This window comes from Chanodichthys erythropterus, chromosome 16, assembly GCF_024489055.1.
Source record: "Chanodichthys erythropterus isolate Z2021 chromosome 16, ASM2448905v1, whole genome shotgun sequence".
NCBI classification, from domain to species: Eukaryota; Metazoa; Chordata; class Actinopteri; order Cypriniformes; family Xenocyprididae; genus Chanodichthys; species Chanodichthys erythropterus.
Genome location: NC_090236.1, coordinates 20,824,765 through 20,844,163, shown reverse-complemented (window position 1 = coordinate 20,844,163; position 19,399 = coordinate 20,824,765). Strand labels below are relative to the sequence as shown.

General features: G+C 35.6%; 1 protein-coding gene across 2 annotated transcripts; it reads right to left on the bottom strand.

The window, feature by feature from the left end:
• Nucleotides 1-119: 119 nt before the first annotated feature.
• vps4b (vacuolar protein sorting 4 homolog B) lies at nt 120-18,938 on the bottom strand. 2 transcript variants are annotated; one of them, XM_067362004.1, is made up of 13 exons: nt 18,813-18,938; nt 17,294-17,405; nt 17,115-17,215; nt 10,462-10,573; nt 10,109-10,256; nt 6,397-6,458; nt 6,105-6,224; nt 5,725-5,881; nt 5,198-5,346; nt 4,667-4,748; nt 2,527-2,746; nt 2,237-2,377; nt 120-1,424 (listed from the first exon to the last, which is right to left on the bottom strand). In XM_067362004.1, exons 1-13 carry the CDS (start codon nt 18,831-18,833, stop codon nt 1,323-1,325), a joined length of 1,527 nt encoding a protein of 508 aa, XP_067218105.1. In that variant the 5' UTR covers nt 18,834-18,938; the 3' UTR covers nt 120-1,322. The 2 variants fall into 2 exon arrangements, with proteins under 2 accessions (XP_067218105.1, XP_067218106.1); XM_067362005.1 differs by lacking the exons at nt 17,115-17,215; nt 17,294-17,405; nt 18,813-18,938 and adding an exon at nt 11,162-11,404.
• Nucleotides 18,939-19,399: the final 461 nt, after the last annotated feature.

Here is a 19,399-nt window from a genome sequence, read left to right as displayed (position 1 = left end):
TTTAGGTGTTTCACAAGCCGTTTCAATGTTTAGCCAACCACACGCCCTCTCCAAAAAAACAGACATGAGTTACAGTTATTTCAACCACAAGTGACAAGTTATTTCCATTTCAACCTTTATTTACATGTGAATAATAAAATGAACGAGATAAACCACTTTTAAACAAAGTTTAACAGGACATATCCTTAAAACAAACCAAACATTTCTATACTATATTGTTATTCTAATAGTACAATGTCTTATAGGTTTTTTTTTTTTTTTAATGGCAAACCAAACACCCTATAAATGCATAGGAGCTGTATACAGATTGATATATAGTTGTAAAGGTTTAAATGAAATGTGCAAATATCATCGAATCATTCCCAAACGTTCTGCCTATAAAAACAGTTATATATCCATCAATAAGCATCAGTATGTGTGAATCTGTGTATGTAGTTTGAGAGAGACAGAGAGAGACAGAGACAGGAGGAGAATGCTAAAAAGGCACATTGTGTGCTGAGCCTCAGCAAGTGAATTTACAAACGTCTAACGTTGGCCCCAAACATATAATGTAACTCATAACTCAGTGAAGAAATATGAAGTTTTACAGTAATATACTGAAAGTAACGCTGTACATGGAGACATATGTAGTATATGTAAAGAGTGCCTAAGTTATTAAATTGAGATCTCAAAAGTGTTACATCAAATGCCAATGCAGATTCAAAGTATGACTTTCTCAAACGAGAAGGAAAAACAGACTCTGGAAAGACAGCTCTCATTACCAACACCCAAAAAAGAGGTCTTTGCAACAACAAACAAGAGCCACTTTAAATAGTTCTACAAAGCATTTTAAGATGGGGCTGAAAAGTCTTCATGTGTCAGTGGAGCTTAACTATTGTCCATTCAGACTTATGCAACTGTAAACAACAGTGACATTAGTATTTCTTCAAATGATAAGTCACAGCATAAAGTAACAACTCATTACGTTTGCTAATTGTTTTTTCAGGCCCTGCCGACTGTGTTAGTCATAGACAGACATTAAGCACAGATAATTATGATTTCAGACTGCTGATTAATGACGAAAGATGCATGATGGTCACAAGGTACTGGTGGCAGCCTTACAGGCAGAGCAGCTATTGAAAAGAAAAAAAAACTGAAAAAACTGACATGGGCTTAAAGAGAGACACATTTCAATTTAGATCTAGCCTTTAGCCTGAGCTGAGGGGGTCCATCGGTCAGAGGAAGAGCATGGGTACAAAAGGAAGAGAGGGTCGTGTGAAGGGCAAGAGAGAAGACATTACAATCACAATCTGTTTGCTTTGGTTTCGGGAGGCCGGCTCTGTTCAGCCCTCCTGTCCAAAGTCCTCTGTGAACTTTTTCAGCTTCTCCAGATCTTGCTCGTTGACGGTGGGCTTTGTGCTGGTGAGGGACCTCAGCATGTCCGACTGTGGGTACAGGTAGAGCGTAATGATGACTTCATTAAAGTACCACAACATTCTTGCAAAACTCCACTAGTTTTTTAAATAAAATAAAATAAAATAAAACAAAACATTCATTGTTTCATATTTTTTATTAAATGTTAACTTCTCTTTTATTATTCTTACTTTAGCTTATTAAATAAATACTAATATTACTACCATTTATTTTAAAACTAATATTTTTATATAAATACTACTTTACTATTTGGTTTAACCATTAAAAGATACTGCAAAATAGTCGTTCACTGCAAAAAAATACTGTTCAACAGTTCACTTTTATAAGGTGTTTGAACACAGATCGAACACAGATGTGTGTAAACAGCCTATAATGGTAAAAATCCACCCACTCTTTTTTTATAATCCCCATAAATCATAAACAGTCTCTCCAAACAAGTGGTTCCAGATTTCCCCCGACTCTTATGCAAGAGTGGGGGGAAGCCCCGCCCACAGCTGGTGATGGAATCTGCCCTATTAGCTTAGCTCCTCCCCTGAGTGAGCTGTACACAGTCCGCCATGTTTATCTCTTCGCCAGAGCATTTAACAGCAGCATTAATGTAAGAAATGTATTCTTATTAAAGCTACTAAAGTTATTTAATCAAGAGCAGTGAGTGATTTTCTGTTTTTCCTTTTGTTTGATTCATATTAACAGCATAAATAGCAGTAGGCACTGTATATTTGCAGCATTGGTTAGGACACAGTATAACTTTTTTTCTTATGATCAATAAATCACAATTAGCGTGTACTGATGGTGTTTAAAAAAAAAAAAAAATCATTCTCACCATGGAAACAATTGGCTCCAAAAGTTTCTCTCCAGGAACATCCATCCATGTCATTTCTATAGCCTGTGGATCACCTGGGGAGCAAGGGGTTAGGAGGTCATCCACTATGACATTCGGGTCATTTCTTGATGATCCTCGTACCTAATGAACGAAAACAAAAATGGTTATAGTTAAAAAGGGGAAGTAATTCATTTTCAATTCAGTAACATGATCTCATATTTTACAAGTTTACATTTACTCAGTTTCCATTTCTTAAAGCGTTAATGTAATGGATGTCTGGCAGGACTCACCCGTTTAAAGTGAGTGGCAGACTGAACCTTCCTGACAGGCTGCATGAGAGCGTCTCTGACAATGACGCTGATGTCAGCACCAGAGTAACCCTCTGTCTTCTTGCCCAGAGTCATGAAGTCTGATTCGGTGAGACTGTTGGGTGTGGTGCCCAGATTTAGCTTGAACATGAACCCACGAGCGTGCTCTTCTGGCAGAGGGATGTAGATACGTTTCTCAAATCTAAACAACAAAGAAGATGAACAATGAACACACTTGCATTTAAAAGTGGTAGATGGACACGCACACGCATTCATTACGGTTACTATTTTTTACATATTAAAACAATAGTCAATCAAATCCATGAAATAACACAAATGGAGCTTCAGGAATCATATCTTATATGTGAGATTCTTCAATGTCGCCTACTAGGTCAAGGTTATACATTAACTACTCCTTCAAAAGTTTGAGGTCAGTAAGATTTAAAAAAAACAAAAACAAAAAAACAATCTTATGCTCATCAAGGCTGCATCTGTTTGATCAAAAATACAGTAATATTGTGAAATCTTATTACAATTTAAAATAAACTGTTTTCTATTTGAATATATTTCAAAATGTAATTTATTCCTGTGATGGCAAAGCTGAATTTTCAGCATCATTATTCAGTCTACAGAGTCACATGATCTTTCAGGAATCATTATATGATATGATGATTTGCTGCTTAAGAAACATTTATTATTATCATCATTATTATTATCAATGTTGAAAACAGTTGTGCTGCTTAATATATTTGTGGAAACCATGATAGATTTTTAAGGATTCTTTGATGAATAAAAAGCATTAAAGGGATAGTTCACCCCAAAAAGGAAAATTAGCCCATGATTTACTCACTCTCAAGCCATCGTAGATGTATATAACAATCTTCTTTCAGACAAACACAGTCAGAGATATATTTAAAAATATTCTGGCTCTAACAAGCTTTATAATGCTAGTGAATAGGGGGTGTGTTTTGAAGCCCCCAAATAAATGCATTCATTCATCATAAATATAATCCATACAGCTCCAGGGGGTTATTATTAAAGGCCTTCTGAAGTGAAGCGATGGATTTTTGTTCGAAAAAAATTCCGGTAGACGGCCGTACACATCATTTGGCGGCGAAAGAGTGATGCATGAGGCAATGACGAACACAGAAGCGCAGAGGATAGAGCAAAACAAAACACCAGTCCCAAGAAATTTTAAAGAGAAATGTTGGAAGATTTCAATATAAGAGAAAAGGAGGTTGAGTTTGTTGTACAGCCCTATTTGTTTAAACCACAAGTGGCGTGTAAACTTACGCTAGCCTACTCCTAAACCCTGCATCATACATCGCTTCAGGGGTTACTCATTTGACTTGCGCAGTATGCATACGGTCGTCTGCCGGAAGCTAGTTATTCCAATTATAAAGTTTTAAATATGGATATTTTTCTTACAAAAACCCATCGCTTCGCTTCAGAAGGCCTTTATTAACCCCCTGGAGTCATATGGATTATATTTATGATGGATGGATGCATTTTGGGGGGGCTTCAAAACATGTCCCCCAATCACTACCATTATAAAGCTTGAAAGAGCCAGGGTATTTTAAATATATCTCCGATTGTGTTCATCTGAAAGAAGATCATATACACCTAGGTTGGCTTGAGGGTGAGTAAATAATGGGATAATTTCCATTTTTGGGTGAACAATCCCTTTAATTTGAACTACAAATATTTAGAGACATGTCTTTATTGTCACTTTTGATAAATTGAATGCATCCTTGAATATTAAGTATTTCTTTCAACAAAAAAAATACTGCCCCAACCTTTTAAACAGTAGTGTACATGCAAAAATTTCAAACATCCAGGATTTCAAAAGGATCCACGTAAAAAAAAAATACTGAGACCTGTACATCCTTCATAATAACATTCCACATGATTCATACTGATTCATGGTCTCTGGCTCCTAAATGAGCTACAAGAGTTGAAAAACCTGTTCTAGCTGATGTGACCCATGTGATGTCATTAAAACATGCATCATCACACTGGCACATAGTTTAATGAGATCATCTTTAACTGATAACACTCCTCTCTGACTGTTCTCTTTCAGTTTTCTATGGTAAATCAGTCACTCGTGGAAACAAATTATTACCGTCTTCTGATGGCAGAATCCAACGTCCATGGGATATTTGTGGCTCCCAGTACCAGGATCCCTTCATTGTCATTACCAACACCTATAAAGACAAGGATTTGCATTACTTAATATTGATGATTCATACGGTGAAATAACTTAACTTAAACTTCAAGTTTAAAATGACAAATAGGTGAATATCATAACAGATCAGCGTAAATTAAAAAAAGCACTACAAAAAATACTAACATGATATACATGAATGTACAATTTACACAGACTGTCAAAAAAATAAACTATGCAAAACTGATATAAATATAATTACCTGGACAAAGAAAATTCACGAAATTAAATATTCAAATATAATTCTATCTGAAACAATAAATAAACATCCTAGAGACCAACATGAAAGTGATTTTGATCACATGATTTTACATCACTGCTGATTCAGAATGTGTTTCAGACAAACACAATGTGGCTAAACTCTTCACTCAGATGCAGGATTTGACATCACTGTTACAGACATTCATATAACACGTATAATATTCTCACCTTGCATCTGAACCAGAAACTCAGTTTTGATTCTGCGAGCTGCTTCACTTTCATTCTCACTCCTGGAGCCGCAGAGTGAATCGATCTCATCGATAAAGATAATAGAGGGCTTGTGCTCTCGGGCCAAAGTAAACAAGTTCTTCACCAGCCTGAGGGGATAAAAGGACCCGTTTAGACATCTTTTTGATACTCTGTATCATTTCCTAAAGTTAGTGTACCTGAATGTGTGGCCATAAAAACTAATTATGAAGCCATACAGAATTAAATGTTTTATGCATTTTGGCTTTCATTTACAGGTACGTTGGTGAGTCAAAGTTGCTCGATACCAAATTCTGTTCAAAGATCCACATAAAAGCCACCGCTACAGTATTGTTTACCAATTATGGCCTAACAAGGCTAGATTATTAATCAGAGTAAATTATTACAAAACTCTATTAATGTTAAACATATAATTCATATGTTCGCTTTCTAGCAAACATCCAGACTATTATCATGTCCTGGTAAAGGTAGCCAACACCATTCCTCACTTTTCACTCTCTCCCAGCCATTTGGATACCAGGTCTGAAGAGGAAATGGAGAAGAAGGTGGAATTGTTGGCTTCTGTCGCTACCGCTTTGGCCAAGTAAGATTTGCCTGTTCCTGGAGGACCGAACAGAAGGATTCCCCGCCATGGAGTTCTTTTACCTGAGACAGAAACCATTTGTATCATTATCTGTCAACATCAGTTCTGATGTTCCTTTTACAGGGTACTGGTACAGTTGTGGTTTTGGATACACCCAGAGTCATCAATTATCTCAAATACAAGACACATTGATGACCATTTAATCCTTAAAACTTTAAGAGTGTTACATGAAAGCATTATCCCATTAGTTGATATTGTTGATCCAGGCAGGAAAAAGCCACTTGCCTGTAAAGAGATGTGGGAATTTGATTGGCAGAATGACGGCTTCTTTCAAAGCCTCTTTGGCCCCCTCTAACCCGGCGACATCATTCCATTTAATGTTCGGCTTCTCCATGACAATGGCTCCTGTGACAGAAGAACCAGTGTTTGAATCAGTCAATAAGATTAACAGATTTGTTGGGATTAAAACAAAGAAACATCAAAAAGTACTAATAAAGCGAAAAGGACTAAAAGTGAAAAACTAAATTTGTAATTTTGTAGTATTTAGAAGAAAGTGTCTGAATGGGGAATAACTAACCTGAGAGCTGATTCTGAAATTTCTTTTTTTCTGGGTCATCTCCTTCCCCATCACTCTCATTCCTAGGGTTGAAAATATAATGTGAAATGCGCACAGAAACCAATGCAGCAGATCTCTTTGGTGTCTTATCGTTCTTGAACAGACAAACACAAAAAAAATTGTCAAAATGTTGAGTACCCGTTGTAAACAGTTTTAAATTAATATAGATTTGTGAGAAAATCAGATCTGCGTCAGGTTTTAAAGTGCCAGCAGATTAATAAACCTGCTGCAGTTTGTGTCATTAATTTTTATCAATGAAAAAAAGAGAAGATGCTTTCTGCAGAGCAAATGGGTGGAGATTATGTTAGCTCCCCCTCTCTAGATTTGCTCCAGCGAGGAGCAAATGTACAACCACACCCTAATTCTACCCACAACTCTTATCTCTCCACCCCACAGGACGTCCAGAGAGGAGGAGCTGGCTATCATAGACTCTGCAGTGAGTACCAATTGAAAAAGAAAAAGAAAAGAAAAAAATAAAGGAGTGGGGGGGGGGGGGGGGGAGAAAATCACTCACTGATCTTGACTGAATAACTTTTGAAGCTTTTATAAAGATTAATGCAGTGTTATTTTTAAGACTGTCGATTTAACATGTTAATTTAATTAATTAGTTATGGGAAAAAAATAACGTGTTAAAGGTGGATTCAGTAGTATTTCAACTACACTGTTTATAAGTTAGTCAGGCCAACACCAACTACAAACGTGTAACAAATCAGCATTAGGGGGCGCATGGCAATCGAGGAGAGAGAACAAGCAAGGGGGAGATTTGAAAATAAGAAAAACTGCAGAACGAGAGAGGAGACGATACAAAAGAGCTCAAAAGAATATCACTGGAATGAAGGTTTATGACTGGGCAAGCGCTTTAGGACCCGCGTTTATATTTGAAAAGCTTTCCAGCGCTGGAGAGAGCTAAGTGGGAAGGCCTGAAAACAGACACGGAGGCTGCTTTGATTCATTAACACTAGGGCTGCACGAAAGCCAGAGGGCGCTCTCGGGCAGAAACTGCAAATATGCCTTGCTGCCGAAGTAGAACACGCGTCATTCCACAGCTGTGTCTGAAACCGCTCCCTATCCACTATATAGTCCACTATATCGGGTGTCGGCCATTTTGTAGTGGTGTCCGAATTCTGAGTGAACGACTTCATTCCCTACATTCGTTCACTACTTTATACCCACAATTCTCTCTGATTTCGAGTGTATATTCGATGTACACTTGCTGAAGCACTATTTCCCAAAATCCAATTTTTTTTAACCTTTTTTTTTTTTTTTTTTTATCACTACTTGAATAAAACCTACTAAAATGTAGGGGGACATTATTATATAGATGAATTTTAAAAAAAAATGAAATTATATTAATAAAAATATTATTTTTATTATTAAAATATTATGTAGGCATTAAATCAATTTAATGTGTTTTTACTAACAGCAATGTGTTTTAATAATTTGTGGCACTGTTAACACATTAAACTTTAAAAGATGATTATTTAGTGGATGATTTAAAAAAATTCGTTAATCATAGGTAGCGTATTCAAATTATAACGGTCGCCTGAGGGCGCTCAAAGACCACGTCATCTGTGAGCGTGAGCGTTTCTAACAACTTTATTAAAAAGCATAAATACATGAAATTATATACACTTGTTAATGTGTTTATTTTTGTTTGCAGTATTTTATAGTATTAAATGATTATGAACACATTAAGCATGACAAAAAAATATACATCGATTAAACTACAAAGCTGGCACAGAGGAATGTATGATTACAAAATAAAGTCATTATGATTGTTATTGTTATTAACATTGTTTTATAATGTAAATAACATGTAGGATAAAATAGTTTTATCGTGTGTCGAGCCATTTCTGAGACAGATATCTCCGACACACAGTGTATACGTCAGCGTCCGAATTCACTCACTTCATTTCGTTCACTCCATACAGATATAGTGCACTCAAATTTCATACACTATATAGGGATTAGTGAATGAGTGAACGAGTGAGTGGTTTCGGACACAGCTCAGGATATCCTATACAATCGCTGTAGCTGAATAAACAGAAGATTTAAACGTTTTGATTGATTAAACATGATTAATAAACACACGACTGCCATATTCTGTGTAAGAATCCACTTCATCTGACAGAAGTATGCTCAACTGTTGTTACTCGCACTGCGTGTGTAACAGTGGCCTGATAGTGAGAGTTTTGCAGTTAAACTACTACACACTGACGACCGCTAGAGAATGCGGTGTTTAGAGTTATTGGTAGTGCATTCGCCTTGCATGCCAGGGTTCGAGACAGACTCGGAGCAGGATGGTGAGGATTGGAGTGTGAGTTTTGAAGGCAGAACAATGAAGAGAGGGGTGGCTTTTTTTGGGGTTGATTTCAAATATCAAAATTGTTGTTCAAAATCTACTTCCCACACCTTTAAAATTATTAACACATTTAACGCACCCGCTCCAAACCTACGTAGTTCATCTTACATTTTATAAAGTTGATTGGTGACGAAAATGATGCAAGAAACAGCTCATTGCATGATGTAGCTTACAGAATGCAGTTTTAAGCCCCTAAAACTCAAGCTAGTTTTTGTCACATATTTATATCATATGATAGAGGTAAGGAATATCACACAAGTAGGGCTGGGCGATATATCGAATGCTTTTGTCAAGCGCATTTCGTCAGTAAAGCCGGTTCCCTGATTACCGCTAAATCGCCATCACCTGCTTTCAAATGGAGCGGCATTTAATAGAGCTATGAATAGATATGAATCGCCGTCGATATTGAACGCGATATTGCGTGGCTTTTCAGTGAACTACGGCTCTGTCTATTAAATGCCGCTCCACTTGAAAGCAGGTGATGGCGATTTAGCGGTAATCAGGGAACCGGCTTTACTGACGAAATGCACGTGACAAAAGCATTCGATATATCGCCCAGCCCTACACACAAGTGTTGTTTTTGCCCCGAACAGCATGAGTGCAAATGTGATATTGATTTTATACAACAGTTCAATGAATAAGAAGTTAATATTGTGTTATTTTATTTTACTACTGCTTTTGCTCAATTTGCCAATTAAAATATTGCCTATAAAGCCAGAACAGAACTGTCAGTAGGCTACATTATACATTATCATCATCCACTATCAATTGCCACTTACACTAAATGTAATAAAATCAAAGTAATTCTCGCATTTTGGTGATTCCATAGTTATTTTTTTGTTATTGACATTTTAATCAGGCCACTTGTCTGTTTGGGCAAGTAAAATTCTCTTTCACTTGGCCTTTTTTAAAAAATCCACTTGTACCAAACAAGCGAACCAAGCTTTAATGTCAAGCTATATGTATAGTGCGATTAATCACAGAGAAAAAGTGTGACAAAACAGTCTCAGTTGTTAACATGACTTTGCATAGACATTGTGAACACACACTAGCAGTTAGGGATATGCAAAACTACTATTTTAAATAAATATGGGTTATCTGATTGGCAAATCAATAAGTCAGGCTTAAGAAAGCAATTTATATTTGGGGTCTGTTTTTGAAGTAAGGCATTCGGACGGGACACGTTATTGTGCTTAAAAAACAATTGGCCAATATTTGTCATTTTGATATTTGGCCGATTCACATGCATTTTGAATGTATGCATTTATGTTTTTGTATTTATTCAATCAACTAATAATCCACAACACCCACCCTTTGTCACTGGACTGGGACTCCTTTACTGGTTTCGCTGGGGCTTTCTCTTTCTTCTTTAAATATTCTTTCAGTTTCTCAGCCCGGTCTAAATATTCAGCACATTTGGCCCGGATGCTTTGTTTGGCCTTATCACCCTGTGCTTCATCTTTGTAAAAAAATAAAAATGAAACAGAGAGAGTTGTGATGTATTCTGCTTAACATACTGATAAATTAGCATATGTAAATATAAAACAATATATATGATCATTAAGCAAACTATAACAAATATGACAGGAATAATAATGTTTTTCTGTTGCTAAAATCATTCTTCTTGATAGATGGATATAAACAAATTTCTGCTGCATACTTACATTTGACAACATGCAAGAAATACTGAACAGCATGCTGATATAAACGCAGGGCCTCTTCATAGTTTTCGGCCTTATCCTCCTGAGATGCCTTACTGGCCAGATCTATAGCTTTCTGTGTGGTAAATATCATAGCATTGTTTCAGAATAAGCTTGGGAAAAAATCATGTTTATTAGACACTAGCACACTCTTAATTCTCAAACAAACGAAAATGATGGATGTGGCATCTGTCCTCCAAGCAAAACTACAATGTATAAAAGTTCACCAGAACAATGAGCCTAAGATTAATAGATGTAACAGCCCTATAATTGTATTCATGAACACAAAACTAAATTTAGAGCTAAACCTAGAGCAAACTAGACAATGGTCAAACCCAAGACCTAAATGTATAGTTAGCTTCTCCGATCTTAACGTCATTGTCTTATTAACATTCAAAATGCCATTTATAATCTGAAGTACAATCAATTAAAACTGATTAAGACTATAACAGGTTTGTTAGTGTATATATGACAAGTTAAAGAAAACAATGTGTGCTAGTAAGAGATGGGTTAGGCGATCATCTCTCCATATTTACTACAAAATCATTGCTTTCAAATGTATGAATTTACAAAATGCATAAGTTAGATTAGATTAATTAAATCCATAAGTTAACGTTCTTACTGACAGTTGAAAAACTACGAGTTAATTTGTTGCCTAACTTACCTGTAAGTTGTTGGTGGCAGCCATAGGGGCTGAAAAAATCAAGAACGTACGACGTGTTTCGGAAATATAAAGACAGTGTTATATTATCAAACTGTTACAAAAACGTTTTACAAACAACGAAGATTGGAAAATTATGATTTTTCAGTACTTATTTTTGAGATCGTTGAATAACAGAGGAAAAAAACAACTTCCGCATTAAAATGTCGAATGTCACTTCCGCCTCCATGCTCACGTGTTCCAAAAATGTCATGCGTCATACGCGTAAGACACGCCTTTTTGGCGCGCCCTTAAACAACTCGGTTTCAGGAACAAATAAATAAAGGAGTCTTTACTACGTAATAGAAGTTGTTGTCGTCATATTAAAGATTGTAGTTAAAAACAAAAGGACGTTCTCAAGCTGATGCCACGAAAGTATAACTGCCTGCCCGGAAGTATATCACATTTTATATCGTCTGCAACTATTTGATTGTAAAAGGTTAAATGTATCCAAGTTACAGTGATTACAATAACTTGAAAGTAATTCCTCGGGGAGACTCAGGCTAGCTGTCACACAGAGAGTCTATATCTATAGGCTAAATGCTTGTATTCTTTAGTAGTTGATTTGTGTTGATGTTGGTTTCAAGCACTTTGATATTCATATTTTCAAAACAGTTTTGTAATATCTGTTAGGTGATTAAGTCAATAAAATAAAAGCACACTGACTAATTTTATCATAATGTCATATTTTTTTAAACGCCAGGACATGAGATATTATGTTTAATCCAATTTAATACTGACAAAATGTATGTTTGCCAAAAACACTGAATTACATTAATTTTAAATAATTATGCCTCTGACATTTTTTTCTCAACTGATTAGACACATTTGGTCTCTAACCTATAAAAAATGACCAGTTGTTGTGTGACAACTTACCCCTTATAGTGGTGTCAGTAAACTATATTCCCCAGCTCACCGGGAGAATTATTCCCTGGAATAAAAAGTGTGATAGCTAACTCCAGTCTCATCCCTATTATTATATTGGCTAAAGTATTAATACTAAAAATCTGCCCATTCACAGCTACATAGATAGGCCAGTTGTGTTACTATAGTGATATAACTACCAAAAGACTGAAGTCATCAGCGAGATAAATGAGCTATGAACAAGTGTTTCTATTGTCAAACTGAAAGGTCACACAGGCCTGAGCCATAACATTGCTTACACATTATCAGGTATTATATTGCAGTATGACAAGGTAGTAATAAGATAAATATCTTACTCTTGTTTCTTTTAGAACCATGTTGTAACAAAAAGGCACCACAGTAGACACCACATTAAGCAAAAAAAAACAAAAAAACAACAACGAGAACAAGCAACAAATATAATGTAGTATATCCAAACAGACAAATGGTCTGCTGCATTTATAGTCAACATAAAACCAAAATACACCTTTTATAATTTCTTAATAAGTAATTTTTTTAATAAAGTTCCTGGTCTTACTGCACATGATTCATCAATGCACAATATTTAAAAGAAAAAGAAATGCTTGTCTCAAGATCCATAAAGGTACTAAAAACATATTTAAAACAGTTCATGTGAGTTCAGTTTTCAACAATATAGTGATGGGCCGATTTCAAAACACTGCTTCAGAGCTTTATGAATCGAATCAGTGATTCAGATCTCCTATCAAATGGCTAAACTGCTGAAATCACATGACTTTGGCGCTTCGGGTCACTGATTCGATTCGTAAAGTTCCGAAGCAGTGTTTTGAAATCGGCCCATCACTATATTGATTAATAAAGTCGTTATTTTGTTTTTTTGGCGCACAAAAAGTATTCATGTCGCTTTATAATATTAAGGTAGAACCACTGAACTCAAATTAACTGTTTTAAATATGTTTTTAGTACCTTTATGGATCTTGAGAGTTACAATGGCATTGCTGTCTATAGAGGCCTCACTGAGCCATCGGATTTCATCAACAATATCTTAATTTGTGTTTCAAAGAAGAACGAAGGTCTTACGGGTGTAGAACGGCATGAGTAAGTTAATGACATTATTTTCATTTTTGGGTGAACTAACCCTTTAATTGTCATTCTGTCCCTTAAAACCACAATTATATATGGAATTAAACAACATTTAATTTGTGAGGTGAGGTAATATTGGTGGCTGAGAAATATTAAATAGATTCATTGAGGTTTTTCGTGAACAGTTTAGCTGCATCTCTGTTGGATAAATTGAAGCATTGTTGTGTCTAACCCAAAATCTCATGAGAAAGGAAAATATGCCTGATGGTTCACCTCTAAACCATAACTATCAGTGGGGCATGAGCAGATCCAGCGAAAAAGCGCAACTGAATGTATTTATACAAATTAATTTGCTGTTGTTGCAAAATCTTTGAAATAGGAATCAATGCAATCTGTAATTAAAGCCAGGGATACACTTAACGATTGTAAGGCAGATTATGAATGCAATTTGATACTTACGACTGATCATGCCCAAATGCACTGTGTCTGTGCCAGTTGTGTTTAGTTGGCATTTTCAGTCAGCATTTAAAATCATATAATGTGTTCAGTTCAGTCTTAGAATGTTTCAGGTAGTCGTTAAGTGTGTCCCTGGCTTTAGAGTGAGAGTGAAACATTTACCCATACATTGCAATAGGTTCAAGTTGGTCATATGGATTCTCCTTGTTGACAAACAGAAAGCTGCTGAAAGGAATACAGTGTCCCCTCCAGGTCCCTGAAAACCCACCCATTTCCAACAACCAGGGGCATGACTGATCTTTTATGATCTATGATACTGCTGTCAGATCTGGTGACAGATGGGTAATTAGGATAGCAAAAACTAAACATTTTACTTTCAAAAGAACCAAACCTTAAAGCCAACACCCTGAAATTTAACTTAAAGGTGCCATCGAACGTTTTTTTACAAGATGTAATATAAGTCTAAGGTGTCCGCTGAATGTGTATGTGAAGTTTCAGCTCAAAATACCCCATATATATTTTTTTTATTAATTTTTTTAACTGCCTATTTTGGGGCATCATTAAATATGAGCCGATTTATGCTGTGTGGCCCCTTTAAATGCTGACGCTCCCCGCCCACGGAGCTCGCGCTTGCCTTAAACAGTGCCTAAAAAAGCTAATATAACCCTCAAATGGATCTTTACAAAGTGTTCGGCATGCATGCGTCGGATTAAGTGATTATTGTATACTGTTATATAGTTTACATTTGATTCTGAATGAATTTGAGGCTGTGCTCCGTGGCTAATGGCTAATGCTACACTGTTGGAGAGATTTATAAAGAATGAAGTTGTGTTTATGAATTATACAGACTGCAAGTGTTTAAAAATGAAAATAGTTACGGCTCTTGTCTCTGTGAATACAGTAAGAAACGATGGTAACTTTAACCACATTTAACAGTACATTAGCAACATGCTAACGAAACATTTAGAAAGACAATTTACAAATATCACTAAAAATATCATGATATCATGGATCATGTCAGTTATTATTGCTCCATCTGCCATTTTTCGCTATTGTTCTTGCTTGCTTACCTAGTCTGTTGATTCAGCTGTGCACAGATCCAGACGTTAATACTGGCTGCCCTTGTCTAATGCCTTTCATAATGTTGGGAACATGGGCTGGCATATGCAAATATTGGGGGCGTACACCCCGACTGTTACGTAACAGTCGGTGTTATGTTGAGATTCGCCTGTTCGTCGGAGGTCTTTTAAACAAATGAGATTTATATAAGAAGGAGGAAACAATGGAGTTTAAGACTCAGTGTATGTCATTTCCATGTACTGAACTCTTGTTATTTGACTATGCCAAGATAAATTAAATTTTTCATTCGAGGGCACCTTTAAACAACAATAACCCACAATGCATCAATGGCGGAACAACTACCTCACTTGTCTCCCATATGCAAAATGTTAAATATTCTGCTGAAATAAAATGTTTTACAAACACACTACCACATGGCACTGTTTTAATAGACTTGGTACATCCCTTGGCTTGATCCCTCTACACGCAACACTGGGCTACGGATCACAATCTGAATACGTTCATAACTCATTTTCATTCATTAGCCCAAGTTAAACCGGGTTCATAGAAAGAAAAGCAATGTGCATGCTGGGAAAAAAAATGGTTAGTCAACAGACCATGTTAGTGACAATCATAATGTGCTGCTGTTGTTTCTGACATGAAAAATGCAGCACAGTTTTTGTCTCGCTAAAACCCAAATCAAAGCTGTCCAAGAAGAGCATTGTTATGACTACATTTTCAATGTGTTGGCCCTGCAGCAACTCGAATATTCTCTGCATGAAAAGTCAAGGGTCTGGTGTGGTTTACATTTCATACATCTGTTATTTACTAGCTCTTGCTTTTCTTGAAAATTACTGTATTCCTATTACTTCCTATTGCTTGAAAATCACTATTAACACTAGGGCTGCCCCCTAATAGTAGACAAACCGTTAGTCGAAAAGAAGAGGCTTAGTCGACCAAAATTACATTAGTCGCTTAGTCGCAGGGGGGAAAAAATCCACAGGAAGTGGTGAAGTCTGTGACGAACAGATCGTTAACAGCTGATCTATGTGGTAATTACAGTACATCGGGCAGGACATCCAAATGCTCCCCTATCATTCATCAAACCTCAAATATGGCTTATCTCCTGAAACAAGTAGTAGCAACTTTACATGGCCGCTCGCTTTAACGTTAACCTACAAAAATGTGGGCTATTCAAGTGTTTGTGCGGAGTGTGAAAGCTGAAAAGTAATGCGCTTACTGCATAACATCTAACATGGAGGCGCCGGCGCGATCACTTGCATTTAAAACACTCCGTCATTTTTTATCTTACAGATAAGAGTAATACATATTTTGAATGTGTGAAGAGTCTACTTTTATTTGTGTGCACTCACAATAACAACAACATGTTGTTCTTTTGTAAAATAATGAAAGCATACAGGGTACGCTTTCTGCCATCTCTTTCTGTGAACTTGAGGAAAAAACTAAACTCCATGTAAACTTGCCTCACAGACATGGAAATATATCTATAGAAATCAAACTGTCTACTTTTGCACACATTCAGGATACAAAATAGATAAACTCCGATATACTCGTTGCTACTAGAGACCCCCAGTCCTCTGCTGTTTATCTTTCTGACACAAAAAATCACATAATTTAATTTGCTGACTATATTAGTTTGTGTAGCACACTGAAAATATGGTGAGACCCCTCTCCAACTGTTCGTAAAACACAAGATTAGAGACTAAAGTAAGGTCAAAGCAGTTAACATAAAAAAAAGTCAACTTCAAAAGATATTAACAATATTTAAAAATATAATATAATATAATATAATATAATATAATATAATATAATATAATATAATATAATATAATATAATATAATATAATATAATATACAGTGACCTCCAAGCTTACTACATGTAGGTGTTTTTGCTACTTTTGTTTTATTTCCAGGAATAGTAAATGAGAGGAAATGATAAGACACAAACTTGCACCACCCATGTTAGCACAGTGTAATGTATAAGAGCTCTTGCACTAACATTAGTCCATGTGTCTAATGTTCCATTTGATTTTAAACTATTTTAGTGTCCAGTGGTTTTGCAGACCAGATTGTTTTCCCTGCATTTTTATTTACTTAGCTCAATTTTCCCTCTGCATGTTTTCCAGTCCATGATACAGAATGATGCTGCCACAATGTTTAAATGCACTGTTAGTGTTCTCAGAGTGGTTTAAATTGTTCGTCAAAATTCGTTTTTTAGTATTTGACCAAAGATGCATTAGTGTCCAGTATTTGTTATTAAACTGCTATAGACAGTTTATCAAGACCTTTGTAAATTATATATCTTCCAGGATGATCTATCTGAAATTTGAAAGTTTTCAAAAAGAAAAAAGAAAAAGTGGAACTGCTTAGACATATTCATAAATACACAAAGAGACAGTGATAATTTGATAGTAACCTCTCTCTTATCAAGATAATCTTGGAGCTCTTCTGCCCTGTCGAGATACTGCTTACACTTATCTCTGATCTTCTGATTGCCCTCCTTACCCTGTGGTTCACCTGAATGCATGGAAACAAAGGGTTAAATTGGCACCATTGAATATTGTATATAGGTTTGTCCTATATTTGTGCACTCACGTTTTACTATATGCAGAAAATATTTCACTGCATGTTGATAAGATTTAACCGCCTCCTCATAATTTCCAGCCTCGTCCTCCTGTGCAGCTTTGTTGGCTACAGCTATAGCTTTCTGTGAAATGAAGCATGTGCAATTTGCTTATATTAACTCATTATAGTCACACCTCACTCATAAATTTAAGACATTTGAAATACATAATCACAAAGTGAGTGAGATATTAACATCTTGCAAAGATTTTAGTGTACATACTTAAAGCACAATCACACAACATGTAGTTCAATATTTCAATATTAATAAATAATGCTATATACAGTCAAACCAAAATTTATTCAGACACCTTGAACATTTCTTTCATTAATACACTTTATTCACTATAGTTTAAAAAAATGGTAACAAAATATGACAAGATCTCAGAGTTAAACTGTGTCAGAAAAAGAACTGTGAAAGCAAAACATGGTCAGGTCAAAGTGCCTGAATAATTTTTGGTCCCAAATGTTTATCAATTTTAGTGGTAGTCCACTGTATGAAGAATTTTTGGGTATAATATGTCACAGTTAATTTTGCTATCCTCACTTACATAAATGAACTATAGTGTCCTGCACCCACTAGTAAAATATACCAAAAATGTCTGAATAATTTTTGGTTTGACTGTAATAATTAGCATGATTGTGTTGTGAGTCAAATTTTGAGTGATACATCAAAAATCTAAAGTGATTTATGAGTAGTCGTAGTACAAATCAGTGACACTAAGAGATTCAAATTATTAATATTCAGATTATCATGAGTCTAATAGAAATTCAGACTATTATTTAAAAATCTCTATAACATCCACAAGACATAAATCTCTTAATGGCATGACTATAATGTGGCTTTTGTCATCATTATCTTGTTGACTATCATATATTAAGACTATATGTAAATGTGAATGTGCCTATGTAATGATTTATGAGATGAAAATGAAGATCCACATAAATAGGCTATGTTAAATACACCAGTGACTATGCCTGCTCTTCATAAATGTTTTATTTTGGGGGATGAGTGATGTCTTGAAAACTCTTTTCAGACAATAGTCACTCTTCAACGGCTAAATATTCAAAACTGTTGACGAACAGATAATATCCCAGATATATCAATAATGTCCGGGGTTAGAATGGCCGCGGATCAAAAACTAGAAAGCTGCCTGCCTCTGCCAGCAGTTTGTAGGCATCATTTGAGCTTTCGGATCCACTAATATGTTACTTGCTGTCTAAACAGGCAGCTCACTAGGTTTTGAAACATAACCTATGTATATCCTATGTGTCATTACGATAAACTGCGTCCTCAATCACTTAAACTCCAACTTTATTCATAATAATGACCATGTTTGCGATAGTGTTGAATGTGAAAGTGTTTTCTAAACAACTTTTACAAAGAAAATGGTCACGGATCTGCAATTAAACATCACAAACGACAACAATTTATCTGGTGAATTTACACTGCCTTCATATCTGTTGATGATTTATGGATGGATATATTTACCTGTAAATTTGTAGGCTCCATGTCACGCTGGTTTGTTATGTGTGAAATCGCTCACTGCTAAGTTTCGGTACTGTTAGCGTTGACTGTATCGAGTCTCTGTTAACACCCACTCGACTCATAGTTGAGGCATGATCACGATTGAGGCGCAACATGAGAAACAGCGCCCTCTACATTCTCACACTGAGAAAGATGTCATAATCTGGTCATAATAGCTAAAAAGCTAGTTCATTGGTTTAACAGATACTCAAATAATAATAAAGATATTTCAAAAGATAAGATATTATTTGTATTAAAATAGGCTATATTGTTATTATTATTTAATATTTTTAATTTTGGGGGGTGTTCTCATGAAAATTATTCATCCTAACCTTTTAAATAGGACTTTCTTTATTCATACAATTTAATTTAAGTATACTTTCTATTTTTATCTTTTGATTTTTGGGTGAAATAAGATCAATCCCATAATTTGTGCTGTTATTTTCATACCAGACAGTGATCAATGTCTTTAGTGTTGATGTCACATTTTCCCATGCATTGTAAACAGTATATTCTCCGAATCTGTTTTTCAGGGGAGGTCATCAGAAATT